This window comes from Pleurodeles waltl, chromosome 5 (genome assembly GCF_031143425.1).
Source record: "Pleurodeles waltl isolate 20211129_DDA chromosome 5, aPleWal1.hap1.20221129, whole genome shotgun sequence".
In the NCBI taxonomy this organism is placed as follows: Eukaryota; Metazoa; Chordata; class Amphibia; order Caudata; family Salamandridae; genus Pleurodeles; species Pleurodeles waltl.
The window spans coordinates 196933274-196954550 of record NC_090444.1 but is presented as its reverse complement, the minus strand read 5'-3'; the positions used below and the strand labels follow the sequence as shown (position 1 = coordinate 196954550).

The following is a 21277-nucleotide window of genomic DNA, read 5'->3' as shown; positions in this document are numbered from 1 at the left end:
CCAATCCCCATTGACTTACACAGCGCACCCGATGCTGAAAAGTACCACTGAACCTGGCCACCCCACTGCCGCTTGGGGTGACCTGTTGGTGTGGCCTTGAACCCTGCCCTGTGCTCACCTTAAGTCCAAAAGATTGGTCCTGTAAGTTGTTGTGAAGTGCCTGTTTGAGATGTATGTTTTCTCACCCATAAAGTAACATTGCAGCTACAGAAAAATACACTGTGTTGACTTTTGAAAACTCTAAAGCTTCCTATCTCGAAAAGTACTTACCTGATTCCGGTGATCTTGGTATCTAAATTTACATAAAGGTATGAGTTATTTTTGTAAATTGGTGTTGGATTTCTTTATTGTGTGTCTCACTTACTGCCTATGTGTGTGCTTTTCATGCTTACTACTACCCTCTGATATATCTAACTCCTCGCTTACACTACCACAAAAGAGAACTTCTGGGGTGTCAGTGCCTCTGTAATTCCTCTCGGGGTTGACTGGACTCTTTGCACAGTGTACCTCTTTTAGGTTCATTATATAAGGAGCCAGCTTCCTACATTGGTGGTATAGCTGTGGGAAAGAAGATTCTGCATATACTGTACCACTGTGTCAGTACTGTGATTCCACTAAAAAATACACAATTTCAGTTAGCTACCAAAAATATTTTTCAATTTCCAATGTTTCATTTTTCCCCCCAAATGTCTAATCGGGTCTGCTAGGGCCTTTGTTAAGCCCCCCAGTGTTGTTGTTTAGAAATGTAAAAAGTTACAATATAGTTAGGCCTTAAAAACTGGTTTGAACTGTTGTGTAGGGTTCTAAAAGGTCCCAGTTATTTTGAAAAACATGACTGAGGCAGCAGGTCTCTCCCAAGAGATCAAACTGGGCCCCTACAAAAATCTTAAATTGGTCCAACTTAAGGCCCTCTGCCAAGCAACGAAACCTGCTATGGACCCTAAACCCACAAAATCCCATCTACAGCAATTGCTAGCAGAAAATGATAGGGCCATGGCAGAAAAAGAAACCCCCAATGGGGAAGAGGATGTTGAGGAGGATGAAGATTCCCTCAGCAGTCCCTCTGATAGTAACACCACTGTGAGCACGTCTGACAGTACCCTAGCTGATGTAGATAGAGAAGATGCTAATCTTTTAAAAAACTAGCTAAGAGGATAGAATTAGAGGCTAAACTCTTAGCTACAGAAAAGGAAAGGATTTAGATGGGCTTAGAACCCATCTCTGATGGCAGCAACAACGGGAGAAAGAAGTAGCTTTTGACTCTATTATGAGGAAGGTGATGATATCACCAAATGGTTCACAGCCTTTAAGAGGGCTTGTATAATGAGGAAACACAACAAAAAGTACTGGGGCTCTCTACTGTGGGAGCTGTTTTCAGGCAAGTGCAGGGATAGACTCCTGACACTTGATGAGACAGATGCTGAGTCCTATGATCTAATGAAAGGAACTCTGATTGAGGGCTTTTGACTCACCACTGAGGAATATAGAATACGTGGTAGACCTGGCATCTTTTGGTGTGGTTTCCCTGATTTGCTGCTTTCTGTCCTCCTGTTTTGACTGTGTGCTGAACTTTGTTTTTGCTGGCTTTAGGACTCGGTGCACTTTTTCACTGCTGACCAAGGCTAAGGTGTTGGTGCTCTATTTCTAACATTGGCTCCTCCATCATTGGCATATTTTATTTACTGATAAGTACCTAGCAAAGTGCACTAGGTGTGCCTAGTACCTGTCAATCAAATGCTACTAGAAGCCTGCAGCACTGATTGTGCCACTCACTACTATACCCTTTCAAATATGTCAGGCCTGCCACTGCAGAGCCTGTGAGTGCAGTTTACACTGCCATTTCCACCTGGCAAGTGTACACACTTGCCAGACCCAAACCTTTCTTTTTTTATTACATGTGCGTCACCCTTAAGGTAAGCCCTGGTTAGCCCCCAGGGCAGGGAGCAGGGTACTTAAAAAGTTGGACATGTACTTTTACGTTTAACATGTCTAGGTAGTGAAAAACTCTTACATTTCTTATCACTATTGCAAGGGCTATCTCTCCCAAAGGCTAACATTGGGGTTACCTTGAAACATCTTCTAAGTATGATTTCCAATTGAGAAAAGATAGAAAGACGGAGTTTGGTATCTCTGGACTTTTAATTTAAAATACATCTTTTAGCAAAGTTGGATTTGAAATTGCAGGTCTGAAAATGCCACTTTTAGAAAGATGTCATTTTCTTACTTTAACCATTCTGTGCCTTGGCCTGTCTCTCAATACATATTTGGGTTTAGGTGATAACTACATTTCTGCATTCTCTCCAGACAGTCACAAACAGAAAGGGCTAGCTGTGACAGGAGATTCATCTACATACTGATAGTCATCCTTGGCAGGGAGAGGCAGTTCACACTCAAATGTGAATAAGCTGTGTCCTTCCCTCACAGAAAGGGCTGATTACCCTCTACTGGTAGTCTAAAGCCAGGGCTGGGTTGAAAGGTAACCTAGTGCACTTCAGAGAACTCTTTTGAAGTTACCCATACAGCAAAAGACTTTTTGGGTAGAGGTACTAGGCCTCCGACACCATATACTCAGAACACTTCTGGACTGAGGACATTCTACCAGGAAGAAGGACGGCTGTGCTGCCAGGAGGGACTGGCACTTTGCTGTGTTGGCCTGCTGTGTTCTGCCTGGGAGTGAGAGGCCTGGACCTAACTCTCTTCATCCTGCAACCTAAAGTTTCCCAAAGGGCCTGACTGAACTTGCCTCCTGTTTCTGAAGTCTCTGGGATATCAAAGACTCCACCTCCATCTTGCTACCGGCACCAGGGCTTCTCTGCTGTGAGTCCTGCTCTGCAACGTGGTAGCAAATCCAGTTCTGGGTGCATCAGTTGGAACCAATGAATCCTGCTGCTCAAAGGCCACTTAGCCACTGCCTGCACTGAAGCCGTGGACAATGCTCGCCGAGTGCGTGACAAAACAACCCGACTTACAATGCAGCCCTGGCTTGCCTGACACTACATCGATGCATCAGAACTGGTACTCATCATTTTTGGACATCAACGCATCAATGATGTTGCTCAATCAGGAAACAATGCATTGCCTGCAAGTGCAAAGCATCCCTTCTGCTGGATCAATGCATCGCTAATGAGCATTGACACAACAAAGGTACTATCAGTGAGTCTACGCGACTCCTGTTTCCAGCCAACGCTCCATCGCAGTCAGACTGAACGTTTGGATTTGCCCTGGTCCAGTGCGACCAGATAGCCCCAGTTGGAGCTTCTGACTTCCAAGCACTGCATTTTGATTTAATCTTTGAAAATTCATAACTTAATGTGTGTATGTTAGATTTTTGTTGTTTTGGTCTTGTTTGACTCAGATAAATATTGGCTATTTTTCTAAACTGGTGTTGAGTCCTTTTGTGCTTTTGCACTGTTACTGTGTGTGTGCACAGATACTTTAACCTTGCCTCTTTAGATTAGCCTGAGTGCTCTGTGTCAATCTACCAGAGGGTGAAAACAGACAAACCTTTAGTTTGTATCTTACTTGCCCTGACTATGATTGTGGCCCCTACTTGGACAGGGTGCAAACCTTTGCCAACTGGAGACCCAATTTCTAACAATAAGGTTCAGGGAGACTCAGAAAACCCAGAGTCAGTGCTGGGTTGATTTTGTGGACTTTTCAGTGAAAACACTAGGTTAAAGGGAAATCAGGGGCACAATTATGATGGGCTTTATAATTTGATTGTGAAGGAACATCCACTGAAATGTTGCATCACTACCTGGTGGACCTGGGTATGGTCTCTTCCCAGGATTTGGGGAAAAAGGCTGATCATTGGGTAAAAACTAGAGTGTCCCAAAAGAGGCATGGAGGGGGTGATCAAAAGAAAGGGATAGGGAATCCCCCTGCTGGAGAAAAAGGTGGAACACTCTAAAAATACGAACAGGAGTCCTCTGTAGGGCCCCAAAAACCTGTCCAGGAGGGTGGGCTCCAAGACACCTCCCAAAACAAAAGTGGATACCAAGGTAAAAACTGGGACTCCACAAAGACTTGTTGCTTTGACTGTAAGCAGACAGGGCACCGAACCATGGACACTTCCTGTCCTAAAAAGAAACCCACTAATGTGCCCCCAGAGGTTTCCAGTATTGCCTTTGAGGATGGTTAGTCAGATAAGGAAGTTCTTGTAGCTTTTAACTGGAAAGTGGGACCAAAAGGTGAGTTGGAGATTCCAGAGGGAAGCAGACCCTTCCACCCCCTACTGGTGAATAGAATTCCAGCCACTGCTCTGAGAGATACCTGTACCAGTCACACCATTTGCATGATAGGTTTATACTCTCAAACCAGTATATCCCAGGTGAGACTAAAAGCGTAAGGGCTTCCCAGGAGAGGTTACTTGTAGGCCTTTGGCTTTTGTACCCCTATCATAGCTGGGTCCCTTAGTTGGTACCTACGGCATGGGTACTAAAGAAGGTCCCTAAGAGCTACATTATAACTTGTGCCACTCTATGTTACCCAGCCCCAAACTCATGCATACTGCCACTGCACGGTGTGTGGCAATGTGCTCCAAAATGTGAAAACACGACATGGCACACACTTGTCTGCCATGACCATTAACACTGTCTGTAATAATTGTAAGTCATCCCTACAGGTACCCCTGAAACCCTACCAACTGCTGGTAGGCTAAATGACTAGTTCCAGTCAGCCTGTCACAAACAGATGGGTTTCTGACCCCCAAGGGTGAGAGCCTTTGCTCTTGGGAGGTCAGGAACAAAGCCTGCTCTGGCAAGGGTGCTACACATTCCTCCCAACGGAAAGACCTGCAAATCTGCATCCAAAAGCAGGAGGCGTCAAAGGAGCCCACCACTTTAGTATGCAGATCTGGCTTCCTCCAGAAGGGAGATACCAACCCCCATCCCCCCAGGGCACATTTGGCACCTGGACAAGAGGGAAAATTAGCTTTGCAGGAGGAGTGTTGCATTTGAAGGCCGGACACACCGATAGGGTGACCAGCCTGAAATGAACACAACCTTAGTTATTTTACCATTTGTGTGTGTTGGAATCAGGAATTCTGGGACAGGGTGATGCCCACTCCCCAAAGGAACTGGGCATCTAGGGGGCATAGCAACCCCAAGGGAAAAGTAGCCCATTGGCTACTACCCTTCACTCCCCAAATTGAGTATTGAGGGGACCCAGATCTTCGCTAGACACAAATGGAATGGACAAGAAACCTGCTGACCTGAGAATTGAGAGGCATGACAGACTTAGCGCCAACCCTACCAGCCTACCTGCTGCACCTGACCCTTGTGGAGCAATTGACCTGTCCTGCCGCTGCAGCCTTCAAATAACTGGGAGAGCTACCAGTGCTTCACAATTCACCAAGAAGAACTCCTTTGTAGCAGAGCAGCTGCTTCCCAGCATCTGCAGGTAACCAAAGAAGAACTGTGAGGACCCAGGACTGCCAAAACCTGACACCGCACATCACTGCACTCGAGCCATCTAGCCCGAGCTGACGTTGGCCAATGGTGTCAGCCTTGTTCCCAGGCTCTCCAGGGACAAATCCCACTTGGAGTTCCCCCACTGTGAACTCCCCTACAGTGCTTGGAGCCTCTGTCTGCGGGCCCCGTCAACCACCACTACATCCCGTGACAGAGGCCCGATGGTCCTCTGCACCCCTGTGCCCAGATGCCCTGGACTGAGGAGAGAGGACCACTGGTGTCCCGCATGCCCCAGGCTCATGAGAGCTGAGCCCACTTGTTGGTTCAGTCAGACTAAACCCCCAGTCCACGGCTGCAGTCTGTTTCTGTGGTCCCCTCTATTGCGACACCCCCGGTGATGGAAACCCAATGCACCGGGCTGCCCCGGATGGTGGAAAAGAGAACCACTGGTGTTACTACATCCCGAGCATCTCAAGAACTGAACCACCTTGGTGATTCACCAAACTGGACTCTCAGTCCACCCCTGCAGCACCTTTGCAACCGGACCAATCCCCATTGACTTACACAGCGCACCTGATGCTGAACCACACCACTGCAACTGGCCGCCCCACTGCCGCCTGGGGTGACCTGTTGGTGTGACCTAGAACCCTGCCCTGTACTCACCTTAAGTCCAGAAGATTGGTCCTGTAAGTTGTTGTGAAGTGCCTGTTTGACATGTATGTTTTCTCTCCCACAAAGTAACATTGCAACTACAGAAAAATACACTGTGTTGACTTTGAAAACTCTAAAACTTCCTATCTCGAAAAGTACTTACCTGATTCCGGTGATCTTGGTATCTAAATTTATATAAAAGTATGACTTGTTTTTGTAAATTGGTGTTGAATTTCTTTATTGAGGGTGTGCCTCACTTACTGTTTATGTGTGTGCCTTGCATGCTTAGCACAACCTTCTGATATGCTTAACTGCTCGCCCACACTACCACAAAAGAGAACATTTAGGGTTTTATTTGTGCCTCTGCAATTCCTCTGAGGTTTGTTTGAACTCTCTGCACAGTGTACCTCTTTTTGGTCCACTGTAAAAAAGAGCCAGCTTCCTACAGTATCAAGATATGCTGGTTTTCTTACCAATTTGTTCTTTGAAGAAGAGGATGGTTAATGAGGATTAATATGTGTGATTTTGCATTCACAGTCAGTTGATGGGTAATGCCATTTAGATTATTTTCAGAGATCCAGGCCTGAATTGGTGCTGCTGATGATGAACTGGAGTAATTCTGTCTTGGTTTGGTTGACTTATCTTCATGCTGCTGTGACTCCTATGTCTATGTGCAGGGTCTCTGCAGAAGTGTGCATTAGGAGAAAATATCACATTTCTCTACTTATACCTAAAAACGAAGGGCCAGGTTTACAATGAAATCAAGTAATGCAGTGGACCAAGAAAAGTTTCTGAGCTGTTTTGAGTGAACGGTAGAGAGCAGGACAATGCCATATCTACTAAGATGCGTCTCTCTGCACTGGCACATTTGAAGCTGCCATACGCCAACATAGACACCTTTGCATCATTGTGCAAGGGTGCCTCTGTTGTGGTAAGCATAGTTTCTGAATAGGATGTGGTCCCTTCCTGTAAAACAATCATGTCCTAAAGCATGTCCCTCTGTTTGTATGCTGTAGGAAGCAGCAAACATACAAAGAAGGCAGAACAAGGAAAAATGAAAATATTTGACCTTGCTACATCTGGCGCTGGACTCTGGTAAAAATCCCTATGTGAAATTCTATGTAGATGGAGATTTGAGTAAAAACCCATGGGTGGTTGCCTGGGAACACCCAGGCATCACCCATGGAACAGCCATTTGATGCAAAGTAACACAAGGCAGCACTCTGCACAGCTTTGCCTTACTTTTGGTTACAATCCAAAGCAAACTGCGATTAGTGTAGGACTGTAACTCCCACATTAACACTTTCAGTTGGAGTTGCATTGAAAAAGTAACAGAAACCCTAGATAAAGTCTTTGTAAATCTGGGCCACAACGTTCTTTTAAATGTTTCGATTTTCCAGCCTAGTGCAGGTAACACTTCCAATGCATAAGATGCATATAAACCTTATTTGGATGTTGCGAGACAAAAAATGCTATCAACACTAAATTCACAGTACATACACAATCATGCCTGAAAAGACAAGTCAAATTACATTTCTACTAGTTTGAAATGCATCCTGCACAACCTCTGTTGAATGAGTTACAAAAGCCGAAACATTTCTATTTGGGATCACACCACCTTCACTGCTGCTGGGAATGTAAACATGCTGGGAACAACTTCAAAACTTTGGTAACACAAGAACCAGAATGGTAGAGGGGAAATTTCTAGGAGTTCTCCAGTCGGATATTGGCATTTTAACAGGTCTACCTTTTCTAAGAAGAGTAATCCTCACAGCAGGTCTAGAGCCAGGCCCCATTTAAGGAATGGTACAAGTGCTAGCCAAGGGGAGGATATTTTATGTGAGGCTTAGTTATCTGAAATAAAATATCCAAGGTCATAACAGAGAACAGAATAGATTCATACAAATGGGACAAAGAATTCCAATAAGGCGTACAGTACATAGAATTCTGAGATTGCTTTTTGCCACAAGAATGTTGCAAGGAGCGAAACGTACAACACTACTGAAAACATTGTTGTTAGTTGCCTAGGAAATTAACTGGAATTAATTAGACATCATTATTAATAGCGACTGTTCTACCCTTTATCATGCCCACTGTGCCTTCATCAATGAGAAAATGTGCTTGGAACTCAAATGGAGAGAAGGCTTGTCTTCCCTTTGTGGCACTTAATGATTAATGGTTGCCTTTGTCATTGACAGATAGTGTTAACGACTCCTCCACCTTGTACTTCTGCTTCTGTATTTTTTCTCCCAGTCTGGTTGCTCTAACCTCTTGCAGTCAACCTGCACTAAAGTCGCCCAAGCTTAGCACAAGGAGCCTGCTTACTCACCTGTAAGAGGTCCTGAGTAGGCTTGGGAGAAACTTTAATTATGCCAGAGTAACCATACTAATCTATGTAATTTTGTTACTCTTTTAACATGAAATAACTTAAAACTATGTGATTACATCAATTTGCATAATTATGAGTAATTTAGCAGAAAAAATATACCAGAGGAGCACAAGAACAACAAATTTAGCAAGCGCAAGTGGTTGCTGCGGCTTGTGTTCTATTGCATTTAAAGCTATTTTCTTAGTGCAAGATGCATCTTCTGATCCATTTTGGATATCAGGGTGAATTCTGCTCTAAGAAAATAGTGCTAAATGCTGGGTTATGCTTCCCACACACATATGTGTTATCTCACATACTTTTACTGCAATTTCTTGGAATTTCATTACAGCAAATTACGCTGACCTCTAGTCCTGAGTTTTATGAACATTCTATCTGGTAGGACATATTTCATGGACTAATTACAACAGGAAATGTTGTAGAAGCTGCAGATGAGGCTGACCAGTAGCAGCAAACCAAAGAAAGTAAGGGTGGCATAAACAAGAGATGCAGCAAGCAGGGAGAGTAAGAGCGAGTGGCGGTGAGCTGAGTGGTGGATGACTGATGACTCAAAGATGATTATGATGAGTCAAGGAAGTAAGGCATTGAGGGTTAAAGATTAAGGAGATCTATTGGAGCAGTGAGAAAAATTTAGCCAATGGGGGATTTTACAGGATAGTGAAGACAGATGAGAGAGACAGTGAGGGATATCATAACAAACAATAAGATGGGTGAGTTGTGCAATGACGGGGGTCAGTGAATGCAGATTAGTTGAGACTGTGAGAAAGAAACCAGTGGGTAACTTGTGAGAAGGAGTCAGTGTGAACAGTAAGGATGAAACCAGAGGAGGAATTCTGACAGAATATTAGCACCACTTAGGTGGACCACTGTACGTTCAGTATGCTAGGGCAGTAAGGGTAAATGTACAAACGCCGGAGGAATACCAGTAGTGGTAAAGGGGTGTGTGATTGACTAATAAGATCAATAGTGGAGCAGTGGGGTAATAAGAGGAGCTTCATGGGGAATCAGGAGTCATTGTCGGGTGGAGTGATGAGGGATCTTTGGGAGCTGGATCAAGTCAGCAGTGAGGTTGAACAAGGGGGTTTAGAGGGCAGGCTCACTGTTGATCCACTGCTCTTCCCTATGCCTAGGGTGACTAGGTGACTCACCAATACTGCTTTTCAAACCACAGATTTTCACAAATTATCTTATTGTTTTAAGTGGCGATAAGTAGGAGTGACTATTTATCAATGTCATATTGGATGGGTCAAATATCTTATGAGATCAAAAAATCTTTGATAACACAGACACAAACTATCATAAAACAGCTCAAAAACTGTAATAATCAATTTTGGGGAAGCCAGAAAATATACTGGTCTTTAGTTGTTTAATGTGGTGAGGGGCTCCAAATTTTCACATATTGTTTGGATGAAGGCTAAGACTCATGCTGTTTAATAGCAAGAGCATGGGTTGGGTAGCAGTGCAAATTCTTCAAGCGGAATGTGTCTTCAGTTTCACAGGAAAAGGTAAAGAACTAGTTCTAGGTACATGTGACCTGTCCAAACCATAGAAGTTTAAAAATTCTTGTGAGTTCAGACTGATTTTATGGAGTAGGTTTAAAAGGCCCTGCTGTTACTACAATACATAAATTAATGCTTTGGTGCTTCATAGCTTTAATGAGGACGCAAGGTACTTCCTGTCAACTTTTCACAGTGCATGGTTGGTAGCATATGGCTTGTAAACTGGCTTGTATGGAGGGCTTTGGGTGAAGTGACTGAGGTATAAAGACATGTTTCAAACATTTTGCTGGGGCTGTTAGCTGTGCAAAAGCATGGTGTGCTTGCAGAAAGGTATGGGACTGGACAGTTGGTCAAATTTATCATGTAAATATGAAGATGAGCAGACTAAGGCCCTCATTATAACAATGGTGGTAAAAACTGCCTACCGCCGCGGTGACGGCCGCCAACATGTCGTCACCGCGGCTACCATCCGTTCGCCAAATTATGATCACTGCCGGACTTCCGCCACAAGAAGGGCAGAAACCTGGCAGTGATCATACTGGCGGATGGTGGTAAGCTGGCACTGCTACCACCAGCACCGCCACGCTAATAGAACGCCGCCAGCTGTATCATGACCTGTGATACGGCCTGGCGGTGTTCTGCTGGCGGGGCACTGCTGGCGGTTGCAGCACCCCTTCCTGTTCCCTGCCGGAAGACCTCTACGACAGGGGAGGGGGTGGGGTGTGTGTGTGTGTGTGAGTGTGTGCGTGAATGTGGCTGTGTGTGTTGTGTTGTTTGCATGGTTGTATGCGTGTGAGTGAATGCATGTAAGAATGGTGAATTGAGTGCGTGTCTGCATGTCAGTGTGATTGTGTGTAAGAAGTTATGCAAGCATGTCTGGAAGTATGAGTGTATGAGTGTATGCCAGTGTGAGTGATTGGGTGTATGCGTGGTGCGTGTCTGCGGGTGTGTGCATGTTTGGGGGGGCAGAGTGGGGGGTGTGAGGATCGGAGGGAGTGGGGGGAGTGTGAGGATCAGAGGAGATGAGGGCGGAGTGTGGGGATCAGAGGGGGTGGGGGAGTTTGGATGGAGGGGGTTGGGGGCATCTGGTGAGTGTTGGGGGTGGGGGAGCCACCTACCGGTGACAGGGAAGGAACTTCCAGCCTATTGGCAGTACTACTTCTCCACATTTCCACTCACCATCGGGGTCATAATGACCCACCTACGTTTTTTAAAAGCTGCTGGAATTCTAAGAAATTGTCATTCATTCTTATTCCTGTAAAAAACAAATTCCAAAGCTTAGCTGTTTTAAGATTGTACAAAATTGGGTTATTAGTTGAGAGGGGTGGAAGCCCTACTCAAATATTAGACACATTTCCTATCAGGGTAACACAACAAAAGTCACAAAATAAACCTGTGCTTAACCCACTGGTAGCTTGGCACAAAATCAGTCTGGCTTAACTTAGGGGCAATGTGTAAAGTACTTATGAAGCATACAAACAAATGAAAAAAAACAAGCAAAATCCCAAACCAACAAGGAGTATTTGAAAAGTTTTTAAAAAAATGTAAAAATAAGGTAAAGTTTAATGAATAAATTGGCACCAAAACAACAAAATCGAGTCAGCTGAACCAGAGTTATTAATTGTTGAATTTTTTGTGTGAAAACAAAGCTATAAAGAACAAAACACCACTTGTGGTTATCTGGTCATGGTGGACCAGGCTAAGGTCACAAGTTCAGTCCAACCACGATGAAGCGTAGGTCAGTTACAGAGACCAGCTTTGTCGCGATGAAGAGTTACCTTCTCAAGTCCCAATGGGGAGCTGCCGTTCATGTTGCCAGGGGTATGAGGAGGCCGTGAGGAGCAGGTCAAGCATCATGGACAGTCGTGTTGGTGGTCCTCGTAGATAGTCACAGGTGGTGTGAAGAGCCAATCATCGCTAAAGCTTCATGTTGGCGTTTGTTTCAAATGGTCTCTGTTGGAATGAAATGCAGGTCTTGCTGGAACTTCATGTTGGTGGTTACCACCAACAATCGCTGCTGGCGTAAAGTGCAGGTCTAGCTGGAGCTTCGTGTTGGGTGTCACCATGAACAGTCACTGTTTGGAGTGAAGAATTCACTTTTCGGCAGCAAGGATCCCTAAACGTTTTGTATTTTCATCTTGAGTACAAGAGGAATACACTGTGATGACAGCTAAGTGCCCAAGACCCAGTGGGGGGGGGGGTAGAGGGCTGAACCTTTGGGGATCAGGACTCACTCGTGCAGAGGGCAGCAGCAGGGCTTAGCCAGGTCCAGGCAGGTCCAGCTGGTGCCAGTCAGATGGGCAGTTGCAGGAGGCCTCTGGAAGCTTATGTCACTGTATTCAGTCAACTAACCCTTGGTGTCACTTCTGGAACACCTGGGTTCAAGGCTTTATGTCCAGTCTACGTTCAGTCCATGGCTTCAGTCCAGTCTACCTTCTTCAGACAGTAGGGCAGTCCTTCTTCTGAATCTTCCACAGGTCCAGGAATGCTCTGATGAGATGTTCTAAATTTGTTCCTTTTACCCCCAGTGCAAGTCTGTGGTTGGGGGGTGCCCCCTTTGACAAAACCTCCCCCCCTTTTAAGTTAGGCTCCAAACTGACTAGGGTATGAAATGGCAGACAGGCCTAGGTGTGAGCTGCACTTATCAGTGGCAGGGCAGGCAGCCATAGAAGCTCAGGAAGGGCCGAGTAACCCCTTCCCCCACAGGACATCCTGCTGAGGAGAGCAACATCGTGCCACACACCCCAGAACATTCATCCCCATGTCTGGAAGGAATACACAAAACAACACAAGTGAGCCACTCACAGTCATGTTACCCTGGACACTGCCAGAAGGCAGATTTGTTTAAACAGAACACACCAAGTTTCTTAAAGTGGCATTTCTGCATTGTAACTTCAAATTCAACTTTACAATTAAAGAGGATTTTAAATTTCAATTCATTTGAGTGGAAGAAGTATTTCTCTATCTGTTCCCAAACTGAAGTTGCCACTTATTAAAAGTATTAAGGTAACCCAGTAATAGTCTAAGGGAGAAATAAAAGAGCTGTTCTAGGCTTAGCACACAACAGACTAGGGCTCTCAATGTTTGTTAAGTGTACAGTCAAAACAACATGTTTAAACGGTCTGTCCCGGAAACAGAGCACTATCTATAATGTTGTTTCTTTCTACAGTTTACATTCTCTGATTGCATGCCATCCCACGAAGAGTTCTCCCACTATACTCCTAAAACCCTGTATGAAAAATTGACCTTGACGTACTTTCTTTCCTCAGAGTGACTCTTTTCTTGCCTTCCATCATCGGCACACCTTCTGTTTCTGAGCATAGCCTCCTCTCAGACTCTTCCTGTAATTCTGCAATTGGCTCATACCTAATTACATAGAACATACCGTCTCCTCTTCTAAACCCTATCCCTGAAATCTACAACTACCTAATCTTGTCAGCCTATCAATCTTGCCAACCATTCACCTGCAACCATATATCCCCCACTAATGATCACACCTACTTGGTATTAAGATAGCACAAAGTAAATGGAGTAAATGCGTGCAATTTTTCTTGACAGCACATGACTAATCACAATAGCCAACATTAATCCTTAACCCTGGGTACCGGAGTAGTGTGCTTCTCGCCATAAAGCACTTCAATGCCTCGTCAGGGGGTAATAAGTGCTATATACCTACAATTACAATTAAAGCAGTGAAAACAATGACTTTAGGTGTTTTTCCCTGCACCAACCTGTAAATCCTAAGTACACATGTTCTACTTTTTAAATACCTTCCACCCTGCTCTGTGAACCTCTAGGCACTACCTTAGGGGTGATCTATATGTATTAAAAAAGGAAGGTCCAGGCCTAGCAAAAGGTTTTTTGCATAACAAAATAGCAGTTTAAAACTGCACTACAGGCTGCAGTGGCAGGCCTGAGACATTTTTGCAGAATACTTTAATGGATGGCACAATGGGTGCTGATACCAAACTAGTATAATTTCATTTACAGGCCTTGGGTACATGTAGTACCATATACTAGGGACTTGTAAGTAAATTACATCTACCAATTAGGTGTAGGTCAATTGTATCCTGTATTAGGGAGAGGATACGTGCACTTTACCTCTGGTTAGCAGGGATAAGTCCTAATGCCAACAAAAAGAGTTTGGCAAACCAAGGGAGTGAAGCCAACAAGTCTGGAGGAATCCCACATGAAGGATGTCAGATCTAACAAAGAATAAATAAGCTTATGCCAGTTTACAATTGTTTGCAAGGAGGGGTAACTGGGCTAACTGAGAGAGTAGTGATATTCCTCTGTCAATAGGTGCAAAGTTTTTTTTTTAATGACTAGGCAATGCCTGTCATGTAATTAACATAGGTACAAAGGTGAAACATCTAGCTACTGGCAACCAGGTTAAGTTTATGACATGAGATGAGAGTTCTAATTGTTAAAATGATGAGCTGTCTTACAGCTACTTTCTGAATTCTCTGTAACTTAAAAAAGCATTTGGGCTCCATTGTATAATCTTATACTATAGTGCAGGTGATAAAGTGTTAAGCTGATGGATGCTTAAACGTTTTGAGAGAAGCCCGGGAAAATTTGTACCAGGCACCTGCTCGTATAGAAGCTTTATTTTGAAACATGATTTATTTGTTGTACAGGGAGGGGAATGTAATACATAATTGCACCTCGATGCCCCATTTTTGCTGAGTAGGTAGGTGATTGGCCTAGTTCTTGCGGCCACATCCTCACAGGGTGACATCACAGGGTGGCATTAAGTCAATTTGACGTCTGCAAGTGTCTTGGTTTATGTAGCAACCAATGGTGAACCATTAGGAGACATTGCTGACTACTACAGGAGTACATATCTGATGGATTTTAAAACTTTAGGGTGATTTCCAGGTCATTGGCATAGATGTATCAGTTAGGTATGATAGGAAGAGATGATGTCAGGTACAAATATTTGGTGAACATTGAAGATGAGGGCAATGATTGATCAGTAAGGAACATCCTCTGGTGCAGAAAGAAGGGAGGACATGAAACAAGGAACCTGTCAATGAGGGAGTAGGCAATACAGTTCAGGCCAGTTAAGTTATGATATGTTATATGAAATTGTATGGTGCACATATCACCCCAGAGATGTTGTCTGGGTTGTCGGAGAGCGGCCTATTGGAAGAGCCAGGTTTTCAATTGCTTCCTGAATTCAAGATCAGAGCTGGCTGCTCTGATGAGGAATGGCAGCTTGTTCCAGGCCTTTGATGTGATGAAGGAGAAGGACCATTGCCGTGTATTGGCACAGCAACTACGGGGGATGTGGGCGATGAGTAGGCTGGGCAAGCAGAGGTGTCTGCTTAGTATGTAAACGTGGATGTGGTTTTTGAGGTAGGCTGATCCTGGTTGTATGAGGCATTGTAGGTGGGTGTGAGAAGCTTAAAAAGGGTGAGTTTCGGTATTGGTAGTCAGTGGATGTCCTTCAGCTGCTTGGAAATGTCTATTCAGTGCAGAAGGCTGAGTGCGAGTTTGGCAGCCATGTTTTGTACCACCTGGAGTCCGTTGCTGAGGTGCCTACATAGAGGGAGTTACAGTAGTGAAGAGAGCAGAAGTCACTTGAAAGCTTTCTTTATCATTCTGAGGACATAGAAATAAAACCATGCTGTTGTGGTGACATGGGTGGACATGAAAAGTTGGTTGTCAATCACTATGCCCAAGTTCCGGCAGGATTGGAGGGAATGGCAGCAGATCGTAAGACCAGAGTAGAGTCTCTTTGTCGAGACATACTTCTCGCTTTTATCACAACTGAGTCTGAGGCCATTGTGGCTCATCCAGTAAGCCACTGTGGACATTCATTTGATGAAACTGGAATAGATGGTGGGTGAGTCTTCAAAAGACAGACAGGATTAAGTGTATATTGTCAGCATAGGAGCTGATGCTAAACCTGTGAGAGTGAACAACAGTGTTGAGAGACTTCATGTAGGTGTTAAGAAGGGTGTGGCTCAAGGAGGAGCTCGGCGGTACACTGCACACCAGCTTAGTGGCATCCCACTGATATAGGATTAGGCTGCCTTTGTGAGCATCTGGAGAGGAAGGAGTGTATCCATTGTAGAGCAGTCCACGGATTCCAGTTTCCTGAAGTTGTTGTATGAGAAAGGGGTGTGAGACTATGTCAAAAGCTGCAGAGAGGTCCTGTAGAATGAGGGCTGCTGTATTTTCCTTCTCTGAGATGAGGCAGATATTATCCATGATGACAATGAGGGCTGTCTCGGTGCTGTGGTTGACTGTTCCTTCAATTTCTATGTTATTCCATCTCTGTAACACGCAGTGATGAACATGATCATCAACAGGTCTAAAATTCAGAAAAACAATAAACACCTGGCTGTTTCTAAAATGTAGACTTAAATGACTCTCAGACTACAAGTCATACTGGTTTGGATTTATAGATTTCTATTCCACCAACCTGAGAGTGCTTTGAGTCTCCATTAACGGGTAGGTATGCATGAAAGAAATGCTACAATGCAATACAATACAATGCCATTCTTAAGCATAACCTTGTGAAACTTTGCTCCTGTGGCTGGAAGTAGCAGATGGTCCTAAGGATAGAGGGAGATGTTGCCTGATGTGGAGAAGTTCAGAAGACTATTTTGAAGAAGGGATTTCACTGTTGAAATGAAACTCACAGTGTGGACAGTCTTCTGCAACTGAAGGATGGCGCTCTCTGGTATCAGTCCTTTTGATTTTAGGATTCTTTGTCGAAGTCGCAGTGTTAAACAAACATTTACAGAAAGGTTCATTGTTGGAAATGTCCATCTTTTGCTTAGTATCCTGCCAGATTTGTGTGTTCACTGCCCTATTTTTCCCCAACCATTTTTGTTGGCTTTAGACTCTGTGCACTTTATTCCTTTTTTTCAGGAAATGAGCTACAGGATTAGGCTTGGAAAACTGAAGGCATGCTAAGTCGGCCAGCCATATCCTAAAATTAATTTATCTCTGATATATTAAGCACGAGAATATCTAGATTTCCAAAACAAGTGAATGTCTTCCAAATTTTAAGACATATTTTGACGTTCCCTTTCACAAAAAGTAAACTAAAACTTTGCATCTAGTTTTTCCTTTTCTTCTTATGAAGCTCCAGTTGAGCCTTTTTTCTTGCACAACGATTACTCACATGAAACACTGACAATGTTTTAAACAATCTCTTTCTGGTCGTGATGAGACTATCCTTCTTAAAAAATACTTTACCCAATGTACCACTTTTCTTGCCTGTTCTTAGCTCGTCCACTATTATCCCACCACCGCACTATCTAGAACGACACCTGTGCTGGAATGTGATCATCTTCTGAAATGTATGTGCAAATGACCTTCTTAAATGTACTAGCCATAAAACCTGTTTCCCTCCCCCATAAATAAATATATTGAAAATGCTAGAGATGATGTTCTGAAGATGTTTAATTAAGTGCGACTGCTAAGAGTACACAGAAATAAAACAAAGTTTCCTACCTGTGTAGGAATGTCTGTTTGGCTCGCCCCGATAGACCGTCTTTTCCACTGCTGGACAAACATCTTCTTTCTCATCCTCTCTGGAATAAATCCTGGGTGATTTCCTCCGAGCACAGATGTGAATGTTGCGGTTGAAGTCACATCGACCACAGTAAGCTGTTGCAGCCATGCTTACAGGGCACAGAGCCATGGCATTGCATCCTTCTTCACTCTAACGGAATAAAAACATGGCTTAATGTAACAGGAGATTCTTCCTACTGCTCAGAAGAAAAGTTTTAGACGTTCTGGTAATAGGTATCGGCCCTGTTTTTGTCCTATTTTCTAAGGATGCAAGTAAGAAAAAACACATTTTTTCTTTAATGTCACTTGGCCTACAGCATAACCTAAGCCTGTAACTTTAATAGTAAGCTTGTCTTACTAAGCGATAATTGGCTAGATGTTGCCGCCCTCCAGGCGCCCCTTGGGCTCCCCTGTCGAAGTGCCAGAGATGTGCAGCCATGGCAGAATGTCGGCATTTGCATGGGTATATACAAGCTCACACCATTCAAAAGAGTTTCACTGTGTTAGAAATAATGCATGACGTAAAAAGTACAACCTCAGTTGGGGGCAATCGGGTCTTCCCATCAGAAGGACGATGGTTCAGCCAGCACACTCCGAAACAACAGCAAAATAATCTTTGATTATTTCAGGGTGTGTCAGCCACTCTGTAGCAGATCTGCAGGTGTGACTCTACTGCAGATGTATCAGTTAATTTTACTTAAGGTGAGCACTCATATAGAAGCTCTATCTGTAGACTGCTCAACTCTACAGTGAATAATCTGGGAACAACAGTCATTAATACAAAGAAGATGGATTATAAAGCAGTCTTAAAATTACCACAGCCTCGCTTCAATTGGAGATTAATTGGAAGTTTCAATGCACAGCTCCCTGACTAAAAGACATGTAATCTCCCTTCATGGAAGGACAAAAGGGGAAGAAGTGCAGAAGCACCTTTCCATTAATCCCAAGACCCTATCAGACAAGGTATGTAGAGCTAATCTAGCTAAAAACGATGTCATATGCTACAAATGTCCACTGCACTTGCGTGTAGCAGATTCTGTGGATTCAACCATGCACCCATTGCTTTGGGCAATGTAAGCAAGCAGAAACAACTATTCTTAAGAGAAAAGGGATGTTCTTTGGTTTTAGGTTGTTAATCACAAGATGCTAAAAATGTGGTATAGAGCCTACCTGGACTGACTAGTGGAACTGTTCTTGGATGATACTAGGAAGATAGCTTCATGATCTAAGCCATAGGCCAAGAAACAACTTCTTCTCTAGTACTTAATTTAGACCCTGTAGGAAAATGCGACTGTTTATAATTGTTACCCCCTCACATTTTGCCTAGTGTTGATGCCAGCTTTGATTGGAAGTGTGCTTGGAACCCTTCTAACCAGGCCCCAGCACCAGTGTTCTTTCCTAAAAACCATACCTTTGTTACGCAATTGGCACAGCCCTGGCACACGGTTAAGTCCCTTGTAAAAGGTACCCATGGTTCCAAGGGCCCTGTGGCCAGGGAAGGTCCCTAAGAGCTGCAGCATGTATTATGCCACCGTAAGAGAACCCTCACTCTGTACATGCACACTGCCTTGCAGCTTGTGTGTGCTAGTGGGGAGGAAAGACAAAGTCGACATGGCACTCCCCTCAGAGTGCCATGCCCACAAACCACTGCCTGTGGCATAGGTAAGTCACCCCTCTAGCAGGCCTTACAGCCCTAAGGCAGGGTGCACTATACCACAGGTGAGGGCATAGCTTCATGAGCAATATGCCCCTACAGTGTCTAAGTCAATTCTTAGACATTGTAAGTGCAGGGTAACCATACTGAGTATATGGTCTGGGGAGTTTGTCATTACGAACTCCACAGCACCATAATGGCTACACTGAATATGGGAAGTTTGGTATCAAACTTCTCAGCACAATAAACCCACGCTGATGCCAGTGTGGGATTTATTGAAAAATGCGCAAGGAGGGCATCTTAGAGATGCCCCCTGTATGTCAGCAAGCCTGGTAGTGTAGGACTGACTGGTCTAAGCCAGCCTGCCATTTCCAGACGAGTTTCTGACCACACGAGGTGAGTGCATTTGTGCACTCTGTGGTCAGAAACAAAACCTGTCCTGGATGGAGGTGCTCCACACCTCCCCCTGCAGGAACTGTAACACCTGGTGGTGAGCTTCAAAGGCTCAGGCCTCGTGTTACAGTGCCCCTGGGCACTCCAGCTAGTGGAGATGCCCGACCCCCCCAGACAAGCCCCCACTTTTGGTGGCAAGTCCAGAGGGATAATGAGGAAAAACAAAGAGGAGTCACACCCACAGCCAGGACAACCCCTAAGGTGTCCAGAGCTGAAGTGACCCCCTCCTTGAGAAATCCTCATCTTGCTTTTGAGGATTAGGACCAAGAGGGATAGGAATGTGCCCCTTTCCCCAAAGGAGTGGGCACAAGGAGGGTGTAGCCACCCTCAGGGACAGTAGCCATTGGCTACTGCCCTTTGACCCTAAGAGCGCCCCTAAATCTTGTATTTAAGGGCTCTCTGAACCAAGAGATTTAGATTCCTGATGACCTCAATCGAAGAAGGACTGTTGAGCTGAAATCCTCGCAGAGAAGAGAAGGAGACAACAACTGACTCGGCTCCAGCCCTACAAGCCCATTTCCTGCTTTAAAAAGATGCAAAAGAAAAAGCAACGCATTCTACAGGACCAGCGACCCCAGAAAAGCCTCCAGGGGACTGCCTGCATCACCGAGGACCGAGAAACTCCCGTGGACAGCAGACCTGTCCAACAAGAAGAAAAAGCAACCATCTTTAAAGGGACTCCCACCTCACTCCAGAAACGTGAGTCCAAAACTACACTGCAACCAACGCCCCTGGCCCGTATCCAGACGAACCAACCAGCCAGAGAGGACCCCCAGCTGATTCCGACCAAGTGTCCACTCTGGACTGACCTCTCCACCCCTCCACGATGACGCCTGCAGAGGGAATCCCAAGGACCCCCTTGAACGTGACTGCCCATGACGAAGGTTTCCGATGCCTGGAGAAGCACTGAACCCGCAGCCCCCAGACTCAAAAGAGACCAACCACCGGTGCAGCAGTGACCAGCAGGCAGCCCTCCTCCCTGTCCCGTTGGTGGCTTACCCGAGAAGCCCCTCTTTGCCTCGTCTGCAGCGCCTAAGTGACTCCTGGGGCCCCCCATTGAGTACCATTGGGAACCCAATGCCCTGTTTGCACCCTGCACCCGACTGCCCCCGTGACGCTGAGGGTGCATGTTTGGTGCCTACTTTGGGCCCCCCAGTGCTCCTCTAAACACCCCTGGTCTGCCCTCCGACAAAATAGGGTACGTACCTGCAAGCAGACCGGAACCGAAGTACCCCCTCTCTCCATAGGCACCCACTTTATTTTGGCTCCTGTTTGACCTCGTCACCTAACAGTCCCAGTGTTGCTGGTGCTAGGTGTTTGGGGTTATCCTGAACCACCAACAGTGGGCTACCTACGCCCCGGAGACTGAGTCTGTAAGTTGATTACTTACCTCCAAATCTGTACTGTATTTTCCTTCCACAGGAACTGTTGAAAATTGCAGTGTCTACTTTTAAAATATTTTTTGCCATTTAAAAAAAACTGTATGTGTTGTTGATTTGATTCAAAGTACTGAACTTACCTATGCAAAGGACCTTTCATTTAATGTACTTACCTGCAAATGGAATCTTGTGGTTCTAGAAATAAATTAACAAAAGATATTTTTCTATATAAAAACATATTGGTCTGGAGTTAAGTGATTGAGTGTGTGCTTTCACTTATTGTTTCTGTGTGTACAGCAAATGCTTAACAC

General features: G+C 44.8%; 1 protein-coding gene across 1 annotated transcript in view; it reads right to left on the bottom strand.

The window, feature by feature from the left end:
- Window positions 1-21277, bottom strand: part of USH2A (usherin) — a 3586186-nt gene that overhangs the window by 867316 nt on the left and 2697593 nt on the right. Inside the window, exon 52 of the mRNA XM_069233891.1 lies at window positions 17421-17631. Within this exon, the coding sequence (XP_069089992.1) occupies window positions 17421-17631 (211 nt within the window). The remainder of the gene's footprint in view (window positions 1-17420; window positions 17632-21277) is intronic.